The sequence below is a fragment of the Macrobrachium nipponense genome, chromosome 1, assembly GCF_015104395.2.
Source record: "Macrobrachium nipponense isolate FS-2020 chromosome 1, ASM1510439v2, whole genome shotgun sequence".
NCBI classification, from domain to species: domain Eukaryota; kingdom Metazoa; phylum Arthropoda; class Malacostraca; order Decapoda; family Palaemonidae; genus Macrobrachium; species Macrobrachium nipponense.
Window position 1 is genome coordinate 95,273,127 of NC_087200.1, and position 26,422 is coordinate 95,299,548.

Consider the following 26,422-nt stretch of genomic DNA (forward strand, 5'->3'; position numbering starts at 1 on the left):
GTTAGAAAGGGCTTGACTATCAGAAGACCTAGCTGACAGAACACTCGAAGATCTAGCTCTCCTAATTCTGTCCTTTTTCCAATTGCCTCACATAACGATCATACTCTCTCCACTCTCTCTCCGACAAACTTTCACACTCAATACATCTGCTATCAAATGTACACACATGCCCTCTGCATTTCTTACATACTGTGTGGGGATCAAGAGCAGCTTTTGGAAGCCGGGTCTTGCACCCCTTCGCACACATTCTAACAACAGAGTCAGCCATCTTGAAAATCCAGAAAACAAGTTAAAATAAACTGTCCAAGTCGGAAACCAACAAAATCTATCTTATCCGTGTGAAAAAGAAATCAAGGAAAATCCAATATCAGCGAAAGCCATCAACCAAAAAACCAAGCAATAGGTATAGTACTTCACCAATTTGTAGTCAAAGCAAACCCAAACAAAGTAGAGCAAATTTCCAACGTGTTGCTAGAACGACGGCAGGGAATTTCTGAGGACAAATGGGAATGGTTCCAAGTACCTGGGTAGAGGGAGCAGAGGTATGATCACCTGACCATCTATCGGCGATTGCCGCGAATTTTGAATTTCTGCCGTGCGCACGACGGATTGGCGGGATAAAGCTATATATATGTAACTACCAGGGAAGTTAGATATTTAAAAATGTTGGGGTCAGATGAGTCACAGTGTACCTCAACCACCCAGTACACCTACACTGCACAGTATCCTCAATGCCTGTCTTTTGCTCAAGATATCATTATCTTGCAACCATATGTTAGTTCTCTTTGTCTTGCAACCTTACTGCAAAATATTAAGGTACTGTAGACCCTTCACAATCATAATCATTTGATCAACTGTTGTGTTATACATTCAACAATATGTCTTATGTGCTTCAAGCTAAGTATAAACATCTATTAGATCTCCTCAGCAAGAAGAATGGCTGGAGTATGGCTGGACTGTTCAATTTCCTAGCAGTGCAAATGCAGACTTTTAAGTTTTACAGAAAAAGGGTAGATACTGATATGTCCATTAAACTGCAGTGGGATTAGCTGTTTATTATACATCAATATAACTACACATGATAATATATACCACATTTGTTTTCAAGATATAACTACACATGACAATACATATCACATTTGTTTTCAAGAAATCAATCATCTACACATTTATAGCCATAACCTATACCTATATGAAACATATCAAGTGATATCTGATTTATTTGAAGACAAATGCAACACTTCACAACAGCAGTAATCTCGAGGCACCTGAATATGTATCTTGGTCCCTAAGCACCCTTGCAGAGACTTGCTCATTATCTGTGTAATTGGTGTTCCAGTTGCATGGGCAATCTCGTTCCCAGCATTCTGACTAGTATACTGTACGTTGCTCCTAAATCACTTGATCAATTATTACACTTAACTTACATGATTGAATCATTTTACCAAATTTATGTTATTTCTGCTTGTTTTGCCCTTGTTTGACCTTTTGACAGTTTAACTATTGGCAGTACTTTGCTAGGCTACAACTTCCACCATATGTGCCCATACCTGACTTCAGACAACTTTAAAAACAGTTTCTCTTTTAACAACAATTCTGTTTACCTTTTATTACTGATATTACTTCGCTCGCTAGGCTGATTTACCAATTATAATATTTACTTAGCTTTTACAGTATTGTAATTTGTTTATAAAGTGTAGTTTGTGAAGATCATAATTTTGCTGGATTTGTTCCAAATTTGTTTGTTCTCTACCATTTTGTTATTAGCCTAGCCTCATGCATTAAATTTTTTTTAACTACTCTGGCTGCCTGTGTTTTCAACTCAGTCTCAAGAAGGAACCTTGAAAATTAGCTAAAGGCCAACAAACAAGAGACAGATAAAGGGGAAGAAATGCAAGTAGCCTAACTTTCTAAATGGCAACAAGAGTGAGGATGAAATAAGGCAACTAACCATTCCTGTACCAGTGAGTCATTATAACAATTACACTATGAGCAGAAACCCAAACTCCCTGATCAAAATAACAAAGAAGGCCCCCACCATCTTAAGAAGAAAAAGTTACAACAAAAATGACAAATTTTTTAATCAATTTGTATTTTCCATAGCTAACAAACCTGAGGTCTTAACAATAGGATAATCTTCTAGCACTAGCTGGAAACCAGTAAAAACAATCAAAGACAACAAAAACATCTAACATCACAACTGACCAATGACAATACCGACCCACCTGAAAAACAACTTTGCCTTGGTCAAACCTTTGTATTCTATCCAATCTGTCTGCAGATTACCACTGTATGCAAGTTTAAGGTTATCGAAAACAACAGCAGTTTACCTTTCCATGTCCTTTGGAAATAGATTATACGTATTATTTACCTACTGATGAGAACGGCATCAATAACCTCATCGTTGCGAAGGAAGCAAGTAATAATTAATCAATAAATACTGATGAGAAGATTATCATAAGAAAATGCACAACACTGTATAAAATGACTGCCACTACTATAGCAATAGTTTTAAATAAAGAAGAAGAAGAAGAAGCAGTAGAAGAAGAAGGCCTCACCTGTTCTCCATAGAATGTAGCTGAATGCTATTTGTACTTCATTGGCTTTAGTAACCTCAGTGACTTTTGTTGGGCAGCATAGTACTTGAGGTCCATTGATGAATAACTGCTGTGAAATATTGTTACCACAGCCACAAATCATTTTTTGTACCTGCAATCAAAATAGAGCACTGTACTATAGGACAACTACAGTGAGATCTATTTCAACCTATTTGGAGAGGCTTAAAACAACTCAAATCTTAATTTCATCATTCTTCTACATTTTTCAAATACAGTACACAACACATTCTTATATAATACTCAAGCCTCAAGCTTACCAGTAACATTCTTACCTTAAATACAGAGTTTTCTGGGATCAGTTAAAATTCTATATGTTGTAGAAAAATTAACAAATTAAAAAGATAAGCACTCCATTATGAAATATAAATCCATCAAAGCAAATGAAAAATATTTATCTTGGCATAAAGCTACAGCAATGCTGGAATCTAACTTGAAAATATGTTACCTATTATCTAACTTGAAAATATGCTATCATTTACATAAATCTATATCATCCTAATCATGCTACAGTACTACTATGAGATTCAGGGTCTCTGTAACATGGTTTTTTGGACTTTGCTCCTTGTCAAAGCATCGGATGTAGCTGAAAGTTGACATATGTATATTTTACAACCTCACACAAATTTTGTCAGCATTATCAATAACCTAAACCCGATAGTTTTAATTTTTATAGAGTAAAAATGATCTAGCCGACGCCATGGCCAATGATTACGAGCCAAGAGTCGAAAAACATTCATTACGTAAGCAAGGTAAACACTTTTGACTAAATGTTGCCCCGCCCATTCACCAGACAGAAATTCCATCGGCTCTGAACCCAAAGACTTTATGAATGGCGGAACGATACATAGATGTGGGTGGGGTATCAGTGCTAGCATAGTAATACTACTGTAGCAGTAGTGCCGCAACAGTATAGCAGTAATATACATGAATTAAACGTTTAGACCAACTGCTGGGATCCTTGAGGATCATTTAGCACTTCTTACAACTACTCGAGAAATTAGTTTTTATAGCCAGAAGTTAAATTTTCTAATCCAACAATGCCCATGATAGCCTTCAGTGTTATCCTGAATAATAACGAGGCGAAAGTGGTGAGCCTCAAGAAGTCACCATTCTGACGATAATTATTGGTGAAGGTTTAAAGCCAATATACGGTACCGGCTATTTTTTTTCAGTAAATAGGTAGATAGCCAATAAATAAAAATTGCTTGACATTGGATATAGCAGTTATCAAATCAAGCTTGTCTACTATGTTTTTGGTAATTACCAACTATTCCCTACATCTTGTCAATCTGATTGTGACCTATAAGGTAGACTGTAATTTCTTTGGAAACTTATTTTGGGAGTTAGACTAATAATCGAAGTGTTTTTGTATTTATTAACATATTTTGTTGGTTTGTTCATTATGACAATTATCAGTGGAGAGGTTCCAGAGTTCATAAAGGTGTACTGCTTTGCTTGTATTTAAATTTGTATGTCATTGTTGCCAGAGGTTTAGCCTTCGTTATGTATAGCCAATCATCCATCGAGAAAGAGGGAAGAAATGATGTCATAAGTTACGTAACGAGTGCGTTCGAAACCTTTTCTCTGAGTAAGTTGGCCCGTCTTCAAAAATAGTCACTTTTACATTGTAAGTACCAAATTTATTCAACCTACGTAGTGCAGAATACACTCAAAATTATGTGTTGATACAATATGTATTCTGAATAAGCGTTATATTTATGAAATGCATAGATAAAAAGTTATTGCGAAAAAACCGTGTTACAGAGGCCCTGAATCTCATAGTAGACTGTCTATCAAACTAAAGTAAATATTTTCTGCAATTTTCAGCATTTCTTCACATATAAAACAACCTCATTGGTATGCACATTCTCCAAATGCTTTTAATCCATACAAATATTGTGAAATCACAGCAATGATGGGATCATAGGCTATTACATGGCTACTATACTCTCACATGTGAGATTATGATGCAGTTTGTTTTCATTATTATTATTTAATACTAGCCACATTCTGACATTTTAAAAATTATAGTTTTTACCATTGTAAATAAACTTCAAAGGTGACAAATACATGAACACTGACATAATAACCTCTGCTAGGGTTAATCTAGAGGTTGTCAACACCTTATTCCTACGAAAATCGGATTTAAAACTCAAGAGAAAGGGACTTTCAAAGTAATATGTAGGTCTTGACCTTCAAAAAATGACAATTTGTCGAAAATTGCATTTTTCCTAACTATACAAACCTGAGGTCCTTTAACAATAGGAAGTAGCTAGCGGCAGCTGGAACGGTCGTAAGCTTCGAACAAGGGGAGAACGGTAGTTAACTGCTTGTCCGACAGTGCGCGCGCCGCGCGACTGGGAGGGTAAACAAATCACTTTTGCTTTTGGCCCATGCAAAATACGCAGAGTGAGGGGTGGCATGAGGAGGGACTATATGCAAAGGACCTCAGGTTTGTATAGTTAGGAAAAATGCAATTTTCGACAAATTGTCATTTGTTCAGATACGTAATACAAACCATCGGTCCTTTAACAATAGGAAGACTCACTTCTTGGTGGGAGAATCTGAGTCTTTGATGAACAGACTGGTGTTCGTCCATCCCTGGAATGCCTCCCTGGTCGTAAGAGCGAGGGAGGGATCCAAGCCTCTGTCCGATTGATCGGGGTGTGCACCGCAGGATCAATGGTCAGACCTCTGGGCCGAGTACTAAGAGAGAGGCAAGCGTATCTCTTCGTACCAGCAAGCAAGAACTTGTTCCTGTTTTGCAAAGAGGCAACATAAAGTATGGGTTTGTCTCAAGCTGGCATCCACTTCCTCCCCCTTGTTGGAGGAAGTGGTGGATATACTCCTATCCCTAGTGAAAAGGGATAGGATGTGGCTCTGTTGAGTAGCTCACCTGCACCTTGTCCTTATCCAGCAGGGTGACGACCGTGTCCCTCTAACCACAGGTAGAGGGGAAGAAAAGATGGGAAGAGGAGCCAGTCACACTCTCATTCACTCATCCATTCTTACGGTCACACCGGACTCGATGCTGTTCAGCCTGCGAGGGTCAGGGTTGCTACACAACGTGTGAGCAGCCACCACGGGTCCCAGGGAAAAAGATCCAAGGACCTGTGGGCAATATCCCGAAGGTAGAAGGAGGGGCATGTGGTCTGGTTGGACCAGCCCCTGCCTTCAGTACCTCGCCACGGAGAAGTTCTTGCGGACAAGGCAGCATCTCCTTCGCATCGAAGGCGGTGAAGTCCATTAGGGAGGGGACTGTGAACGACTCGAACCAATCGTCAGGGACCGAAGGGTTCTGAGTCTTCGCTACGAAGTTCGGTACGAAATCGAGCGTCACGGATCCCCATCCCCTGGATGCTTGACTTCGCAGGAGAAGTCATGCAGTTCCTCAGAGGAAAAGAAGGGAATAGTCGCATGACCTATCCCTCTTCTCTACTTCGGTGATGTCCAGTACCCATACTGGTCTGTCCGTTTGCCACGAAGTCTCTCGCATCCTCCTATCCCCATGCAGCGAAGTTCTCGGTAGTGGATAGGACACCGACACTCCATGGTGGGTGTCGATGGTATGGGTACTGTGACAAGCTATTAAAACGAAGTAATGATTGCTCTGTAACAACCGAACTAAGTCAACAGCGTAGTTCGTAACTGACTCGGGCGCTCTGACAGTGACAGCTGCCGACTGACTGCGTTCGGTAGGAGGCAAGTTGTCCAAGCATCCGAGTAAGTCACGTGACCTTCGCCTTTAAAGGGTTATGCCGAGAGACCAAACAAATAATGTATTTGTTTGTCACCAATGCCGGACAGTGAGGTGATGATCTCTTAAGGCATGTGCCCAACAGGCGAAAGTCAATTGCCTTCTAGAGACCGCAGGTCCCTGAAGGCAAAACATCTCATAGTTGTTGAATCTCAGCTAAGGAGAAACAACACTATGTACCGTTGAAGACGAAGGTAGATATTGAATGCAACCTACGTCTTCACAGACGAATCGAGAGAAGGATTCTCAAGATTCATAACCTGTGCTTACAAATGACTGAAAACGCTAACCACTGATTTCATTGCTGTCCGGTGAGAAGTCGTAGTTGCAATGAAAGCGGGGCGTTCTTCAGTAATGAAAACACAGGGGAAAGCTGCCTGAAGAACTGCTTCTCATGGGCTGAACATTTGGAAGTAGAGCTGTCAGGTCAGAGAGTAGGCGATGTCTTATGACACATCTGTTAATTCGGGTTGAACAATGAACAATTGTACACCTACGAATACGAGATATTTTGAAGACAAACTCAGATGTCTGCAAAATCATTCGCATTATCGCAGTGCGATGCAGCGGGAGACTTGTACAGACTTCTGTTACTGTGCGGTAAACAGAAAGATGAAAGAGTCCAAGAGATATCTCTGTTGAAATTCTCGCATGCGAAGGCGATGGAATCTAGCGTCACAGCAGTAGATGGTCCTTCATTATTGCGAGAATCCCCGTTAATCAGAGACCTAAGTCCATGATTGTTGGGCAGAGATACAGTTCGGTAGTCAATCAAAGCAGGGGAGAGAGAGACATAACTGACCGTGCATCTCGGAGGCCCAGCTGATACTGAGCTCTATCAGGCAGTTCAATACGCAAGTAGCTGAGCCTGGCCTCATCGCTGACTCGTCATCCTGAGTTGCCAGGTAATCCATTATTCCACGAAGGAATGCGTTCGGCTAGAACCACCGAGCATAAAAGATATGCTCGAGGCAACTTATATTTAGGCGAAACGAATTTCGGTAAATATAAAAGTTGAAATGGTGTTGTCGTGACAAAACCATAAGTATATAAAATTGAAACTGAAAACTCCTGGGAGGTTGCAGGTAACCCCGAGTTGCAGTTCAATTAGAATCATGTCGCGAGGTTAATATACGTAGTATATTTGTAGGATTCTGAACAACGATCTCCATCCACTAAATTCTTTCCTTCAAGAAAACAAAATAAGGATTGGAGATCGACCACCTTCGATCTCTATCAAAGAGAGTGAAGGAGAAGTCTTCCTCGAAGGAAAGCTTCAATGATGAACAGAATACTAAGACGATAGTTCAAGCCAAACTGGATATTCCCGTCCGTTCTTCTCTATTCCAGGTTGGTCGCCTACTGTGAGATAGTCTTCTTTCAGCAGCAGTCTTCTTCCCAATGCTAGAAATTCCAGGAACTCGAGCATAGGCGAGGTTCCCGATTATCGTGTAACATATCGGGGATTCTCGTCTCGCTCACTTTGGACCGTGGTCTCGCCTAAGTGTTTGGAGATCGTAAAAAACTCGAACACTCTGAATGCGCTAGAAATTCCGTAGAATTCTAAGCAGTCTGCGAAACCCCCACCGAATTCGTCAAACGATATCGGCTGGTGGTCCTCTCGATTCCCGTAGAAATCGAGAATGAAGCAGGATCCCTCCTCAACGACCGGGGCTTACGTCAGGTAGGACCCGAAGGTCCCCCGGTAGCGCAGTCCCCCAACGTGGGATCCTACAGAGAAATCTCTGTAGGATCCCTCCCCTTTTCCCCTTTTTCCCTCGTAGCCGTAAGGAGAGAGGGAATGGGGGAGGAATTGGATACTGCGCTCGCTTCCCAGTGGAACTAGCAGTTGGAGAAGAGTGGAGCAGCCATCGCCTTGCGGGCGATGGCCTCTCAGTCTGGGAAAACGTATCGTCAGGAGAAAACATTTTCCCGAGGAGGTTTACGAACTCTCACTGTAGGTAAGGGTCTGCCACCACTGTGAACATCGTCTGGGTGGGGCTGATCGACACCTGACAGGAGAGAGCCGATACCGTCCTCCGACTCATTCCAGTCCTCGTCGAGGTCGAAACCTCTCAGGAGGACCGAAGGAGTATTTAAATACGGTGTCCGAAGACACGTAGAAACGCCGCTGTCGCAGTAGAGGAGGTGGAAGTAGCTTGATCGACCGGCCAGAACTGAGAGAGCCTTTCTTGTCCGGAGACGAGAGACTCTGGTTCAAGACAGAATCGGCAAGCTCCGATCGCGGCAGACCCACCGTCGGTTTGGGGTTCCCTCTCGGGCCCCAAAACGACTCGAGCAGAGACGTGGGTTCTGCTGGTGGGAGCGGCAATCCTTCCCCGAGGTCGTTGCGCTGACGAATCAGCGCCATAAACATCGACAAAGTTCCTCTGGATCTCGGAAGTCATAGCATCTTTGCAGAGTAGGACCGTCAAGCCCCTCCCCTCGAACAAGAGCATTCCGAGAACCTCCCCCTTAAGGAGGAGGAACTGCGATAGACCCCTCTCGGATTCCTCCTGCCACTTGCGCGTACGTCCAGGTCGGTCCGAAGATCGTACCTGGTACTTACGGCGTCGTGCGGGGTATGCCCATCACGATCACCCCGCTGTGCCTCACTCTTCCTGGTGCAAACCGAGGAAGTTGCAGGCACGGGAGAGGAAGAGATGACGCTCCTCTTCGCTCGCTGGCAGAACCACGCGGGCTTGGAGGGCTGCAGGCGATCGCCACTTTTGCAGGCCTAGTCGAGCCGGTTCAGGGACGGGCAGGAAACGGCTGACCGAGAACGCGCCCCGATCTCGTGTGCAGAGGAGCTGCTGCTGGTCCCCCTATCCGCCCGGTCCCTGAGGGAGCGGCGGTCAGGTGACCTGCTAGGCTCGCTGTCGCGGTGAGACCGAATGAGCGTCCTCTCGGCGCGTCATGAGCTGCCGGTACCAGCCGCCTCGGCTGGTACCAGCTGCTACGGCTGGCAACCAGCCGAGGCTGGCACCGACGGCTGCGGGGACCCTTCCTCGCCTCAGCGCGTGGCCGGTCGGGAGACCGTCACGTCAGCCCGAGCAGCCGGCTGGTCGCTGCGAGAGCGTCCGCTGGCCTGGCGAGAGTCCGTCTGCACGACTCTCGCCAGTCTTCTGCTGCGCGCTTCGGTCTTGACGGCGAGCGAGCTCGGGTGTCAAGACTTTGGCTGGACGGTCTCCCTCCCGCGGGAGACCGTCCACTCGGTACTTCTCGGCGAACGAGAGGCCGAGGCGGATCCAGGTTTAGGCGGCAGAACCGCTAGAACCAGGCAGGAAGTGCCAGCCGAAGCTGGTACTCCTCTGGTCCCCGTCTTCTTCTCCTTGGTAGAAGAAGAGACGGGCCCTGTTCCCGAGGGAGCAGGAGGACCAGCAGAAGAGCTCCCCGAATCGCCGGAGCGAGACGGGACCCTTAGAAGGTCCCGAAGGAGCCTTCTTAGGGGGAAAAACCCGGGTTACCAGCTGGTCGCTGCAAGAGCGGCCGCTGGCCTGGCGAGAGTCACCTGAGCGGCTCTCACCAGCCTTCTGCTCCGTGCCGCGTCTTGGCGCCGAGCGAACTCTGGCGCCGAAACTTGGCTGCACGGTCTCCCGAGGGAGAACGTACACTCGGGATCTCCCCGCGAACGAGAGACCGAGCCGGAACCTGGCGTAGCGGCATCGCCGCTAGCACCAGGCGAGGAAGTACCAGAGCTAACCGATACTCCTCTGGTCCCGTCCTATCTCTTCTTACGGAAGGGGAGACGGGCTCCGCTCCCGAAGGTAGCATGGAGGACCAGCAGAAGGAACCCCCCGTCCCACCGGGGTGGGACGGGCCCTTAAAAAGTTCCCAGAAGGAGACTTCTTATGGGGGGAAGGCAGCCTTATTCTTCTTCTTCGGCTTATGGGCCTTAGAAGTCGAAGGGGAAGGAGAGCAGCAGCAGACGATGAAGACGAAGATGACAGCTTCCTCTTCTCCTCTTCCTCGTCAGCTCACGCAGGACAGTCGTCAGGTCCTCCATCCAGGCCGGAGCCGGGGCTATTGCCGAAGCAACACGGCCCGACTGCCCACCTGTCCGGAAGGACCTGGACGGGGAAGACACACACCGTGGGCAGGACCAGCATGGACAGGCTCAGGAACCAGGAGCGACAGGAACAGCAACCAGCCTCAGGAGCGGCAGGACAGTGGCAGCGGTAGACCCAGAAGGGACAGCCAAGCCAACAGCGGGAATCACATCAGCGGCAGGTACGGCAGGCCCAGTGATCGCCTCGTAGAATCATCGGCAGCCAGCGGGAACCTGGGTACTGGCGCCGGGTCGTTTCCAGGGGCGAGCTGCTGGAACCAGCGGAAGTCTGGGGAAGGCAACACGAAGAAAACAGGCGGCGGCGGCAACCCCCCCACCCCTCGGTACGGTGGCGGCCCTAGTAGCGGCAGAACGGCGTCACCGACACAGCATGGGGAGTGTAGACCAGGCGGGGGGGGGGGGGGGGAGCAGCATAAGCGCCGTGGTAGTAGTGGAGACCGCCCCAGACCTCGCTAGACGCTGCAGCAGCCCGTGGATGCCTAGGCACGCCCTGCCGCCGCGGTGGTCCATACCCTCAAGGTCGTCTCCCACGGATGTAGCACCTGCGGTATCATAGATACATTAGTAAGAGGGGTTCCCTCACGCACGGGGGGAAGACATGCCCCACCCCGAACGCAAGGAAGAACCCCAAATACAAAATACAACGAGGAAGCTGAGCGGGGGGCAGGAAGGAAGACGAAGAATCGGATACCAAGGGAGTCGCGGGTGAGAGCTTTCCGACGACTTCCTGGCAGACCTTCGCTTCCCCTACCCCCACACAGCAGTGAAAAGTAATATGAAAATGAAACAGAATACTGCCCTTGCGATTCACTTCATATAACTTAAAGGGAAAAGATCAATTCCCGGGTAAGAGCGAAACTTGATCCAAATAATATGATGTTATCATAAAATATATATGAAAATGAAACAGAATACTGCACTTGCAATTTCACTTTCACAGAAAATAGCGTAAGGATCAATTCCCGGGTAAGAGCGAAAATTGATCCAAATTAATTTTTATGCAAATAAATAAATGAAAATTAAAAGAATACTGCAATTGCGAATCCACTTTCATTGCATTTTATCATACCAAATAAAAGGCTCGTGCCGAGCGCAATCACGCTCTCGGTAACGAACGCACAGGGCAAAAAATATAATGAAAAAAAGTACTTACATTTTTCAATTACACACTTTCGCCTAAAATACATGACTCGGCGCGAGCGCGCCCGCCCTCAGCACCGAGACATAATTCAAGGGTTCAATTCATCGAAAAAGAGAGGAAATCGCCGCATCTACGGCGATAGCTCCATGTTGGTTCATAATTAAGTAATGAAAATGAAAACAGTGTAGTGGTACTTACAGTTTCATTTTTCAAGTCAAAACAAAAACCCCATTAGTAGAAAACACAATATCAAACAAGCATACGACGATGAAGCGGGCCAGAGAGCGATGACGAACACGTCCTTCACACCCGCGGCCGAAACCAAAAGTGATTTGCTTACGCGCGACTGTCGGACAAGCAGTTAATACCATTCTCCCCTTGTTCGAGCTTACGACCGTTCCAGCTGCCGCTAGTACTTCCTATTGTTAAAGGACTGTGATATGATTCTTTAAAATGCAGATTACTACTTGCTGCATATCCTGAGGAAAATCATCAGCAATAAAAAATAGCAATGTTTTAAATGGCTATGGCTCAATATAACACATTTTCACTTTCATGTACGAATGTATTTCTTTTTAGTTTCATCTATTTTTCACTTCTAAACTATCATATATCTGGACGAGGTTTCTAGCACTACACTAGCTGGCAAGAACTTGCTTGCCATTGATGATTCCACAGAATGTAATGAATATCAATGTTTACATATTCCCTAGCATGGCTTCCATTGAATATACTGAACACAGGAAGCACAAGATATACAGAGTATTAGGGCATATGATAGGCAGGAATGCAAAACCCCTGTGGTAGGCTTAGGTTTAGTTATATTAGGGGATCTCTCTGTAGTTAGTGATCAGGCTTTACCACTTGTACCATAAATCTGTTCATCCCTTTCTCTTATAGCTAGGTCTATTTTCATGCAGGGTAGTTTGTAATAAAGTCAGAATAGGCTCAACATAAAGATACCAGTAAAACCTTTGCTTCACATTCATACTAGCCTAAAAACTGCCTTGAAACACATTTTACGATGACTTCACATGCTTATTTTACTTTGTACGGCAGTTTCATACTATCTCATTGTGTTGACGAAACTTCAACCTTTTGAATAGTAGGTAGCCTACCTATAGCCTACTTAAATATTCAATTGTTGGCTACTACCTATTGTTTTTCACCACTTAGTAAACAGGTAGGGGGATACACCAGCGACTACCAACCCTTATCACGGTGGACAGGTCTTATTCACTCGATAATGTGATATATGAAAGCCCCATACGAACTAAAATAAGCATGTGACGCTCTTCGTAAAATATGTTTTCAAGGCAGTTTTGAAATCCAATATGGCGGCTACCGTGGGATGTACAGGTTCTGATCAGTGACGACAACCATCTTTCCCAGCCTTTCCCAGCTCTCATTTGAACAATGTTAGCATATATATGTAACGTTTATTGATCTTACTCAAGATTGCAGTTGTAATCAGCACAATAAAACAACATTTTGTTGCCTATATTACTGAAAGTATGAAACTTTTTATTCCCGGGGTCATGGTTTGAACTGAATTCATTTTTACCTTGTAATCGGTGGTTTTTATCCTTACTGCCATCACAACTGAAACTCCACAGTGCTTATTTGATTGTTATTATACACATTTTGGTCTCAATTCACTCCGCATTGCACTTTAAACAAGCTGCTGTTCCTGATTCTTAAGCGCGCGCCACAAACACAGTTACGAACAGCAGACGACGAAACTGCAAAGTTTTATTCCCTAAATTGTTTACTTTACTCGTTATTTAGTTCAACTTTACTTTGCTATTTTAATTTAATTTCATGTATATTATCCCTTTTTTGCAACCAAATTACCCCGAAAAATTACAGATATTCTAAAGTAGACACAATCCAATGTTTCTAACGTTTTCGTACATCTGGCTGCCGAAAACCATAGGGGAACGACTACGGATAAGTGGATTATGTATATATTTTTTTTTTGCTTTTTTGTTTTTGCTAGCCACTTTCATTGATTTCAGTCTAATATTAGTATTTTGAATTTCTTTAATAACCGTATGCCAGAAATAAATGTAACCTTTAATGTTGCATGCTAAGAATGGCAAAATCATCGTTGCCACATAGTGGAGGCTTCACACATACGCCGATTCATTATTATAAACTGTTTCCATGATTTTAGTTGTCATAGTAATGCAATAATGATAAAATTGCTTTAATATTTATGTATATATACTTCCAATACATAGCCTGATTTCACCAATTTCAACGTTTTGTGTGTAGTCTTACACCCAGTTTGGAGGGTCAACACACACCGAATGGCAACAGAGAGAGAGAGAGAGAGGAAAGCAAAGGAACGAAGAAGGAAAGGGGTGGTGGTGGAGGGGGGGGGGTGGAGGGGGGGAGGTAGGGTGGGGAGCTTTCTAACGCGTGTTTGTATCCATTTCTGCATAATGGAGCTTTGTCTCTTGGTACAAGGACAAGTGTCGTTATTCTTTACGATTAGTGATTCATGATACCCTATAAAATTACGGCACTGGGTCTAATGCACTATAGCAAAATCTCATTCTGATAAGAGTGTTCATTACAGAAATAGGTATTGCCCAAAAACGTGCTTGCACTGTCACTGAAAACCCATAGTAGGTATGCTGCTTAGTTGTCAATCAAGTTTTTTGTAATAAAGCATTTTTTTACAAGCTATCTCTTGAATAAATTTGTATTTTTCTCAATCAAAACATATGCCCTCAATTCTAACTTTCCTCTTTTAACGACTTTCTGGTCATTGCAAATTCGGCCCCATAATTTCTTATGGTGCGAAAACAGAGGCCCAGGGACCGAAAACGATTGCGTCACACTACGGCAAATAATCTGGCAGTAAAACATCTTCATATATCCATAAAGTAAATAATAAAAGATATATATGTGCATTACGATTATAACAATTTACATGATAGCTGCTAATCTGCATGAATAACTGGTAAACTGTTCTGCAAGAAAGTTGAGTAGCCTAAAGCAATTATTTACAATAGGTACGAAAGCCAAGATGTCGTGACGTCATATTAAACGGGACCTTAAACTAACGTTCTAATTCCAAAAAATAATTACTTTAATTTGAGTCAGAATCGAGTTACTCTTTCAATAACAAATATTTTCAAATTATCATCTAAAATATAAAATAAAAATAAAATATTGATGTTTTACTATTTATTTAAAAATTATCCAAGTGGACGCTTTGTCGTTCTCTTCTACCAAAAATGACAATTTGTCCAAAATTGCATTTTTCCTAACTATACAAACCTGAGGTCCTTTTTACAATAGGAAGGTACTAGCGCAGCTGGATAGGTCGTAAGCTTTCGAACAAGGGGTTCGGTAGTTAACTGCTTGTCCGGACAGGCGCGCGCGCGCGACTGGGAGGTAAACAAATCACTTTTGCTTTTGGCCCAAGCAAAAACTGCAGAGTGAGGGGTGGCATGAGGTGGGCGGCTATGTGTAAAAGGACCTCGGTTTGTATAGTTAGGAAAAATGCAATTTTGGACAAATTGTCATTTGTTCCGACACGGCATACAAACCTTCGGTCCTTTTACAATAGGAAGACTCACTTCTTGGTGGGTGGAATCTGAGTCTTTTGATGAACAGACTGGTGTTCGCCCAACCTTGGAAGCCTCCCTGGTCGTAAGAGCGAGGGAGGGATCCAAGCCTCTGTCCGATTGATTGGGGTGTGCACCGCAGGATCAATGGTCAGACCTCTGGACCGAGTACTAAGAGAGAGGCAAGCGTATCTCTTCGTACCAGCAATGTAAGAACTTGTTCCTGTACAGGAGCAAAGATAAAGTCATGGTTTTGACTCTTGTAGGCATCCACTTCCCCCCTTGTAGAAGGAAGTGGTGGATATTCTGCTCCTATCCCTAGTTGAAAGGGATAGGATGGGGCTCTGTCATATAGCTCACCGGCATCTCGTCTTATCCAGCAGGGTGATGACCGTATCCCTCTACCCACAGGTAGAGGGGTAGAAAAAGATAGAAAGAGAAGCCAGTCACTTTCCTCATTTACTATCTATTCATACAGTCACACCAGGACTCGATGCTGTTCAGCCTGCTAGGGTCTGGGTTAGCTAGACGACGTGTTGAGCAGCCACCACGGGTCCTAAGGAAACCGATCCAAGGACCTGTGGGCAATATCCAAAAGGTATAAGGAAGGTGCCGGTGGTCTGGTTGTACCAGACCCCTGCCTTCCATACCTGCGCCACGGAGAAGTTCTTACGGAAACGCCAACGAGGGGCCAATACTTCTGACTTCGTGAGCTCTCGGACGGGACGTACGGATGTCGTCACTACCATCAGCCTCATACGCCCTCCTGATGACCTCAACGCAGCCAGGACGAAAGAGTGTTCTTTGATACTTCTTTCTTGGTGACCCCGGTGCTAACGAAGAGGCGTCGACACTCAGGCCCGAGGTGTCGAGTTCTCTTCAGATAGCGCCGTAGCGTCCTCCCAGGACAAAGCAGCATCTCATCCGCATCATTATCGGCATGAAGTTCCCGTACTCTCTTCGCCGATGCCAGGTCCAGCAAGAAGAGGGTCTTGTGAGTTCCCTGGGTGCAAGACCTTTCGAAGCTCCTCCTAAGTAAGGAGATCTCGAACGAGTTCGAGATGTCCAATCCCGTCAGTTTCAGACGAGCGTCAAGGCGGCTCTGTATCCTTTGACTGTGGGAACTGAGAGGAGCTTTCTCTCGGCGAAGAAAAACGAGGAAATCCGCTACCTGCTGAAGAGTGGCTCTGAGAGGAGATAGGCCCCGTCTACGACACCAACCACAGAAGACGGCCGACTTCCCCTGGTACACAGCTGCAGAGGACTGACGGACGTCTCCAGCCATCTCTGTTGCTGCGCTACCGAAAAAAGCCTCTCGTTCGCAAGAGATGGTGGATAACAGCCAGCCGTGAAGACGTAGGGACTGGACTGCTCGGTGGTACCAGCTCGACGTTGTGGGCTGGGCGAGAAGGTTGTGCCAAGGGGGGGGGGAATCTCTCTCGGTTCTCTTGCGGAGAAGAGCCAGCAGATCCGGATACCAAATGGCCTGTGGCCATTTGGGGAGCCATCAGGATCATCCTGAGATTCGGGGCGGTGACCAGTGCTCGACTGATCACCTTGCAAATCAGGGTGAACGGGGGGAAAGGCATAGGCGAAAAGGTTGTCCCACGGGTGTTGAAGAGCGTCCTCTGCAGCTGCCCATGGGTCCGGCACGGCCGAGAAGAACACCTGGAGCTTCCTGTTGTGCCGGGTGGCGAACAGATCCCTCGACTGGTCGCCCCCACAGGTCGAAGAGCCTTTCCGCCACGTCCTGGTGTAGAGACCATTCTCGGCCTATCACCTGATCCCGACGGCTGAGCGTGTCTGCTACTACATTCCTTCCCTGGAATGTAGCGTGCCGACAGCTCTATTGAGTGTGCCTCGCCCACTCGTGCACCTGCCGAGTCAACTGGTACAACGGGAGAGCACTAGGCCTCCCCTGTTTGTTGACGTAAGCCACCACCGTGGTGTTGTCGCACATCAACACCACTGAGTGTCCCATCAAGCGGTTCCTGGAACTCTTGGAGAGCGAGGAACGCTGCCTTGAGTTTCAGTACATTGATGTGAAGGTGCTTGTCGTTCTCGACCACACTCCTGAAGTCAGCAACTCCTCCAGGTGTGCCGCCCATTCCTCGTCGATGCGTTCTGAGAGCAGCTCATGTCCGGGGGGGAGAGTGCGCAGAGGCACTCCTCTTAAAAAGAGGTTCCTGTCGTCCAGCCACCAGGCTAGGTCCTGCCTCACCTCCTGTGTCAGTGACAATGGAAAGCTTGGGGGATCCGTCGCCTGTGACCAACTCTCCTTTAGTCTCCTGAAGAGACCGCAGGTGAAGACGCCCGTTAGGGACTGCCTTCCGAGTGACGACAGGTGTCCTGATCACGACTTGCCATCGCTGAGCTACCTGTCCTGCCGAGACAGGAACTGGTTGGCTGCCTCCCTGAATTTGCTAATCCGCGAGTCTGCGGGGAAGACTCGCCCTGCTACCGTGTCGATCAGCATACCCAGGTACTTCATCCTCTGCTTGGGCTCGAGATCGGACTTTTCGAAGTTCACAACGATCCCCAGATCGCGACAGAACTCGAGTAGTCGATCCCTGTCCTGTAGCAACTGCGAGCGGGAGCTCGCCATGGACTAACCAATCGTCGAGATACCCCATCAGACGTATCCCGTGTGAATGGGCCCAAGCAGACACCAGAGTGAACACTCGCGTGAACACCTGTGGGGGTGGTGGTTGAGAGACCGAGCAAAGTGGCCTGAACTGGTACAACGCCGTCCCGTCGAGGATGAAGCGAGGTACTTTCTGGAGGACTGATGAATGGGTATTTGGAAAATACGCATCCTTTCAAGTCCACTGAAAGCATGAAATGTTCGTTCTCCCTGATAGAGTCGAGCACTGAGCGTGCCGTCTCCATCGTGAACCGGGTCTGGCGAACCAACCGGTTCAGGGGAGAGAGATCTATCACCGGGCGCCAGCCTCCCGTAGACTTTTCCACCAGGAAGAGTCGACTGTAAAAGCCCGGTGACTGATCCGTGACGATTTCTACAGCTCTCTTGCTCAGCATGGTCTTGATCTCCTGTCTCAACTGCTACGTCCTTCGATGCCCCTGAACGTAGCCTGCTGTTGGACCGGGTTGGAGGTGAGGGGTGACCGAGATTCGAAGGGTAATAATAGATCTCCCTCCCGAAGGACATCTACAATCCAGGTCTCGGCGCCGTAGCGCTGCCAAGTTGCCCAATGGCTGGCCAGGCACCCCCCCACTTCCGGCAGCAGGTGAGGGGGAACGCCGTCCCTAGCGTTTCCCCCTTTCTTCGACTTCCTCCCAGAGCCTCCACGGGAGGAGGAGGGCTGGGAGGAGGGCTGGTTACGGCTCCCCTTGCTAGAAGTCGAAGAGACAGAGTCATTCACCCGGGGCTTCGACGCAGCTACCGTCTTAGCCACCGAGGAAGCGCTAGCCGAGCCGTTAGACTTGGCCACAGTCCAAGGCTGCCCAGACGCCTTCGAGACTGCCTGGTGAACCAGACGGTCACTGTCGTCAGTGCGCCGTCTGTCCACCGCAGCGTCCACCATCTCTCCTGGGAAGAGAGACGTGGAACTCCGTAAAGGTCCGTTGCGAAGTCCCAACGCGCTTCACGCGGCCCAGCCCTGGAAACCCGAGTAAGGACAGCGTTCCTTCGTCGGAGAACCAGGTTGGCCCACAGGTTCACCGTCTGGTGGGCAAGGAAGGAGATGGCTCCTACCCCCAGACTGTCAAAAGTCTCCTGAAGGCCGAGTCATCTCGGGAGAAATTCCCCCGGAGTTGGCTGCGACCTTAGATACTGTGAGGGACCACAGATCTAGCCAGGAGACGGCCTGGAAAGCTGCCATGGCGGTAGATTCAGGCCGAATGTCTCTTGCTGCGAGAACCACAGTTCTCGGACAGGAGCTGCTGCAGAGACACACCCGAAGTCAGCCTGTGGCTAAACTCCGGGTTCGACCTGTTTGGGCCGGCATCCGGGTCTTCAGATGGCACGTAAAAAAACGCCGCTGTCGCAGCAGAGGAGGTGGAAGCAGCTTGCTCGACCTGCCAGGACTTGAGCGAACCGTTTTGTCCGGAGACAAGCGATTCAACCTGGTCCAGCACTGAGTCCCGCCAGCTCAGAACGCGGCAAACCCACCGTCGGTCTGGGTTCCCTCTTCGGGCCCCAGAACGACTCGAGCCAGGACGTGGGCTCGGATGGTGGGAGCAGCGATCCTTCCGTGAGGTCGTTGTGCGGACGAATCAGCGCCAATAAACCTCGCCAAGTTCCTCGGATCTCAGGAGTGACTGCTTCCTGCGGAGTCGGACCGTCCAGTCCCTCAAACAGGGGCAACTCCCGAGACCCTCCTCCCTCAAGGAGAGGAACAGCGACAGACCCCTCTCGGTCTGCTCCAACCACCTGTGCGTACGACCTGGCTGGTCCGAGAACCGTGCCTGGTACGTACGACGCCGTGGTGGGATCCTGAGGGGCGCACCCCTCACGATCACTCCTCAGTACCTCGCCCCTCCCGGTGTATCCGAGGAGGTTGAAGGTATGGAAGAGGCAGACCTGACGCTTCCTCCTCGCTCGCTGGCAGAACCAGCGGGCTTGGAAGACTGCAGGCGATCGCCAACCCGCGGGCGGTGACGATCGAGCTGCAGACCTAGTCGAGCCGTCTCGCTGTGGAGAACGGCTGGACCGAGAACAGCGGTCCTCCGGTCTGTGTGTCAGAGGAGCTGGTGCTGGTTGCCGTACCCGATCGCTCTCGTGAGAGTGACGGTCAGGCGACCGGCGAGCTCCACTGTCACGGTGAGATCGGTGCGTATCCTCACGGTGCGTCAGTTCGATGGTACCAGCCGTGGCTGGTGCGGCGAACGGGTTGGGGGGACCTCTTCCCCGCCTCAGCCCGTGGCCGGTCATGGACCGTCACGTCCGCCCGGGTAGCCAGCTGCTCGCCGCGAGAGCGAGAGCTGGTCTGGTGAGAGTCGCGTGAGCGGCTGTCACCAGTCTTCCGCTCCGTGCCGTGAACCTGACGCTGAGCGAACTCAGAGGTCTGGTTCCTGGCTGCACGGTCGCTGGTAGGCGACCGTACACTCGGTAACCTCTTCGCGAACGAGAGGCCGAGACGGACCCTGCTGCTGTGGCCGAACCATGACAGCAGGTGAGGAAGTGCCGGTGTTAGCCGGCACGGGTCCGTCTGGTCCCCAAAGTAGTCTTCTTAACCTTGCGGAAGAAGAGACGGGTCCTGCCCCGAAGGAGCTGGGTGACCAGCGGAAGAACCCCCCGTCTCACCAGAGCGAGACGGGCCCTTAGAAGTTCCCGAAGGAGACTTCTTAGGGGGGGGAGGCGACCTTCTTCTTCTTCGGCAGGGGAGCCTTAGAAGACGAAGGGGAAGAGGCGGCAGACGACGACGAAGACGAGAAGGACGATGAAGACGACGACGACACCTTCCTCCTCTTCTTCTTCTTCTTCGTCAACCTTCTCAGGACCGACGTCAGATCTGTCATTCAGAGCGGAGCCGGGGCTGCTGTTGCCGAAGCAACAGGGCCCGGACGCACCTGTCCGAACAGATCAGCATCGGGAGCAGCGGCGCCAGGAACAGGAACAACATCAGCAGGTGCAGGCATCACAGGAACGGCAGAAGACCGCAGGAGCAGGTAACAGGAACGGCAGCAGTGGTCCACGTCACGTCCGTGAACAGCAGTCTGGGCAGGTACGGCATGTACGGCAGACTGTGTAGGCGGTCCAGATGGACGGACCAGCGGCACAGACATCCTAGGTACCGGTGGGAGGTCCAGGGGCGAGCTCTTCGGGCACACGAAGTCCGGTCGCGGCAGCACGGCAAACACAGGCGGCGGCATCACACTCCCCCGAGTTACGGCGACTGGCCCCCTGCACCGAGTGTAGTGGGTGTCACAGAGACCGCGTGCTGGGTGTACACCAGGTGAGGAGGTGAAGCGTAGCCGGGTGTTGTAATGGTCGTGGTGGTGGTCGTGACCGTTGCATGGGTGACCGCCACGGAGCCAGCGAGATGGTAGAGCAGCCCCTGGACACTCGGCACGCCCTGCAGCCCCAACGATGCCCACAACCTGTCCGAGGTCATCCTTCGCGGCAACCGCACCTGAGGCACGGCAAAAGTCGGGTGATTAGGGGGTGGGATCCTCTACCCTAGCTCGCGCGAAGACGAACTGGATAGAGGACCCAGAGTACAACTCGACGTCAGGGTATCTAGCGCCCTCCTCCCCACTCGACAAGTCAGGAGAGGAGAAGGACCTAGAAACCCCCCCCCCAGAAGGGGAAGGCGCGAGACGTGGAAGTTGAGCGGGCGGCAGGAAAGAAGACGAAGTGTCCGTCACCAAAGGAGTCGCGGGAGAGCTTTCCGACGACTCCTTTGCAGGCCTTCGCTTCCTCCTGCCCTCATACAAAATCCACTGCGCCTCCGACCAATTAATAAACACATTACAAGGCTCGGCTCGGGAGCATTCGCGCCCCCGACACCGAGCACACAATATGAGGGTCTATCTCCGGGAAGAGCGGAACTTCCCGCATTTACGCCCTTCGGTACCCGGGCATAGTCTCCGTGGGTAGCGAGGCGAGGAGATTCCATCATTAATTAATTGCAGTTCAATTAATATGAAAAGAGAGAAATGATTGTACTTACAATGAATTCTTTCTTTCATACACAAACACAACCATATACTCAAGAAAGCAAACGACGAGAAGCGGGCAGAGAGCGTCGAACACACGTCCACTCGCTGTGAGGCCGAAAGCAAAAGGTGATTTGTTTACCTCCCAGTCGCGCTGCGCGCGCCTGTCGGACAAGCAGTTAACTACCGAACCCCTTCCCGTTCGAAAGCTTACGACCTATCCAGCTGCCGCTAGTACCTTCCTATTGTAAAAGGACCGAGGTTTGTATGCCGTGTCGGAACAACAGTTGTTTACTAACAAACAAGCGGTTAGGGACACGTTCCAATTGTTGTGATGAAAGTGTCCCAGCGTGTGTGTGCAAGTGGTGTGAGGATTTATCACAGGAAATGGGAAGTTTATTGACACAAGCGACTCCGTAAACATCGAGATGGAGTCAATCTTCTAGTAAATATTTCGAGTTGTAAGTAAAAAATGTTGGAACGCGTTTTGGTGAGATTTGGACTGCCTTGTACCACCATTTCACTACCCTCTATTTAAATCTTGAAATTTGGCCTTAATTTCTAACTTTGGAGAAAATACTTACTTCGAAAGGAGAGTAAAGGTCTTTAGCTCCGTTTCTCACCAACAACAAATAGCAACTGATGCCCATCTCTGATGTCAGGACGCGTTATAATGTACTTTTTTGGGGGTTGTACACGTTGATCCTACATGGTCCACCCCTGTACCATGCGGTTTTTTACCCTATAGAGTGAAAATGTGGTCTTTCTTCAGATCAATGGTAGCACAGTGGTATTTTACCATAGATTAACGAATTTAAAGAAAACTTGCCCTAATTGTACATAGGCTAGGCCTAATACAGAGCACATTCTTTTATTTCAGACAAGAGCCTAGGTCTAACATAGGTACCGTACAAGGGTTAGACTAGCCATCGAAATCTTTTAGTAAAAGGTCCTACTAGCTACCTATACCTATTACGGATGCCTATGTAACCAACACCTTACATTGTCTCACTGCCTACTACTACCTAACTATAAAACAGGTTAAAAGAATACCTAAATTAGGTAGGTAGCTAGCCTTAAGCTAGGATGGCAAAACCAAAGCTTCACCTGGGTTTCTACCTGCGACATGTGGGAAACTGTTATTCTCGTTTAGGTCAGTAGAAATAAGGGATACCTCGTCAATCATATCTTTAGTTTTTCGTGCATCTTTAGGTATAATATACCTTTAATTCATAGTTCATTCATACACTTACAATTATGACCGGGCTATCTATGCTATGGTTGGGCTCAGCTGTTAGTTTCAAAACTAAGCCAATGGCTCCCTTCAGCTCCAAATGTTGTTATGCATACAGCCATAAGTTGACATAACTTTTCGATATTGCCAAAATATCTCACCACCAAGGCCTTGCTCGTACACCAGCCACAGTTTTACGATATTACGGTAAAAAAAAGTAGTCACGAAAAAAATACTAACTGATATAAGTGAAAATATTCAATACGTCTCATATTCGTCAGTGAAATTTCAATTGTCCACTAACAGTAACCAATGTCTTTAGATCTATAAAGCTTGCTGTTAAAAATTTATTCATTCGAAAAGTCCTTTATCTTAGTAGACAATAATTTCCTATATGCTGGTTAGATAACTGAAGTCTAACTTATTTCTCTTTCATATCACTTTTTGCTTAGTGGAAGTAATACTAAAAAAGATGGAACGTCAATGAGATGCAAATTCTGACACTTATTTGCGTGTGGGTAGCTCTCTCTCTCTCTCTCTCTCTCTCTCTCTCTCTCTCTCTCTCTCTCTCTCTCTCTCTCTCTCATACTGCTTATTACATCATTAACTGAAATCCCTTGTTTTTTCTTTAATTCTAATCGTCTTCAGCTTTACTTTTAGATCAAATGGTTTACTTTAATCCTTGACCACTACCCTTTCCTACAACAAGAAACCCTAAGAAGTATAGATGTTTCTAAACTAATATTATCAAATATTGTTAGTAAATTTCTACTTTACTTTTATCACTCACCCTTTCATTTTTTTTTTTATTTTTTTTTTTTTAACTGAAGGACTGTAATGTTATTGGATTTGACTACCAGTGCATCCCAGATTTATATATATATATATATATATATATATATATATATATATATATATATATATATATATATATATATATATATATAATTTTCAGGGCTAGTCTATATATTATTCCCCCAATTTTCAGTTACCGGGTTTCAGGGTCTCTAAAAGTAACGTTATGTTCTATTGTTTTTTGTAGGGTTTTACAACTGAATAAAAAGTTCGGTGCTGTCCTCCTCAACTCCGCACATATCACATTACAATAATTCTTGTTTCCCTATGCAACTTTTTTTTTATTTACGAAGTTTATTAAGCCATTTCTGCTAGGAAGGAAATGCTTACATAAGTGAAACAAAGGGAGATATATATATATATATATATATATATAGTATATATATATATATATATATATATATGAATGTATAATAACTGAATCACGAAAGTTTAGAACATGATAAATGCATAAAGGTATATAAGCCACGAAGGAAAGATAAACAACTGAGTAGCTGCTAGATCTTTCGACTCAACGTCCTTTACATAGCATACAAACTGACTTACATGAGAAACTGAGAGTACAAGGAAAGGTCGTATAAGTGATAGATAGGGATTATAAGGAGTAGTATCTAGAATCCAACACACCTGGAGAATGAGTAACTTTTCCAAACAAGCATAAACATCGGTACAATTTAAGAACAAAGAGATAAAGTCCAACTGCTCAGACACAGGGACAAGCCAATTAAAGGATTATACAGGGCGGCAGCTGACCGCATTCATATCTTAGTAAGCACAAACTTATTCACAAAACATATTAAACATATATATATAAAGAAAATATCTAAAAGGCAACTAACTTATATTTAAGGCTGTAGTTATATCTTTGAGGTCATTCTTAAACATGTTACAAAGACAAGGGTCTAAATGAAACAGGCCACGACTAATATTAATATTATAATGGGAAGTAAGTTGTATAATGGCAGATTCTAAAAGATTTCGTGATAAGACATCTTTTGATCTTGCAATTACTGAACTACCAATACAATTATCCGGTGGTTGTTTTCACTTAAATGAATGAATATTGTATTAGATATTTGCCCAGTTTTGACAGAATATTTATGCTGTTTTAATCTTACTTGTAAGCCCTTGCTCGATCGTCCGAGATAAACGGAGGGGCAGTCCATACATGGAATTTTATATATTATGTTGGTGCTTTCCCTGGAGCCATCTTTTATTAACATTCCTCTTAGCATGTTATTATAGGAAAAAACAAGGTTGACCTTATACCCATTCTTAGGATTTTCTTTCTCCATGTTACTTACGCTATAAAACTTTTTGTGGGCTTTATTATAGCAAATATCTAATATATGTGAAGGATAATATAAATCTTTCCCTATATTGGGGACTGACAATGCGCAATGCTCGTAAAAACATAAAAGAAAAAATTGATATTTTGATATTAAGATGGTGGCCTGAATAGAAATGAACATAAGTTAAGTTGTTGCTTGGTTTCCTATAAATACTGAATTTACATTGAAATGGTTCTCTATGTATCAAAACATCTAAGAAAGGGAGACAATTGTCTTTTTCCAATTCTAGAATAAACTTAATCGATGGTACCTGGTTGTTTAATTTAGAGAGTTAATCATTTACATTAATACTAGCAGGCAGAACAGCTAAAATATCATCAACATATCTATACCACTTTAAAGGAATATAAATGATATTAGGTAAATAGCGTTTTTCAAAGAATTCCATGTACAAGTTTGAGAGGAGTGGTGATAAGGGTTGCCCATTGCCATGCCAAATATTTGTTGATAAAATTCACCTTTGAATATAAACTTACAATCACAAATGTACAACCTAGTGAGTGAAATAATGTGACTTACAGGCAGAGGTAATTTAAGCTGAGTTAGTTCATTACTAAGATATTCTAAAATAGAGTCTATAGATTTTAGTAAAAAAAAGAGCAACATATACAAAACTAAACGAATTCTATCAGTGGCTCAAAGAGTAATTTTGTTTAATTTATCAACTAAATCTAGAGAATTATTATATATGAGAATCGGAGATAGTTCCAAGTAACGGGGACAAGATCTTAGTGATATATAATAGGCCGCATAGGGTTATTTTCTTTGTGAATTTTGACTAATCCGTACAGGTAAGGTAGCGAAGGAAATTATTTGACTGGCACTTTGCCTAGTAGTTCTATTTTATCTTAAGGATTTTTTTCACTGTGCTATTAAAGTTTTTTTTCATGACTTGATCAAGGGCATTTTTTAATTGTTTTTATAAGTCACATCATCATCCAGTAAGCTTGCTTACGTAATATGTAGTCAGCTTTATTTAAAATTACTATTACTATTTGGACTCATCAGCTTTGTAATGGATAGTATATCCTTTTTAATTTAAGATCGGGTCAAACTTTTCTTTATAGCGAGCAGGAAGATACTTTCATGCATAACATTGGGCAGCTCCGTAAACAATACCTTAATTATGTCAAACATGATTTTGAGGAAGATCACAATATTATATATATATTTTTAATTTACTTAGGGATGACG

At 46.0% G+C, this 26,422-nt stretch overlaps 1 protein-coding gene across 6 annotated transcripts in view; it reads right to left on the minus strand.

Moving 5' to 3' along the window:
* The window catches only part of LOC135219486 (E3 ubiquitin-protein ligase HERC2-like), a 294,113-nt gene extending 270,675 nt beyond the window's left edge, over nt 1-23,438 (minus strand). For 4 of the 6 annotated variants that reach the window (XM_064256289.1, XM_064256291.1, XM_064256290.1 and 1 more), the window contains exons 1-2: nt 23,041-23,190; nt 2,559-2,709 (exon numbers count right to left, since the gene is read on the minus strand). In XM_064256289.1, the coding sequence (XP_064112359.1) occupies nt 2,559-2,700 (142 nt within the window). In that variant the 5' untranslated portion in view covers nt 2,701-2,709; nt 23,041-23,190. Of the gene's footprint in view, nt 1-2,558; nt 2,710-22,840; nt 22,902-23,040; nt 23,191-23,261 lie in introns of those variants that run through there. The other 2 variants (XM_064256287.1, XM_064256288.1) reach the window with 2 other exon arrangements.
* Nucleotides 23,439-26,422: the final 2,984 nt, after the last annotated feature.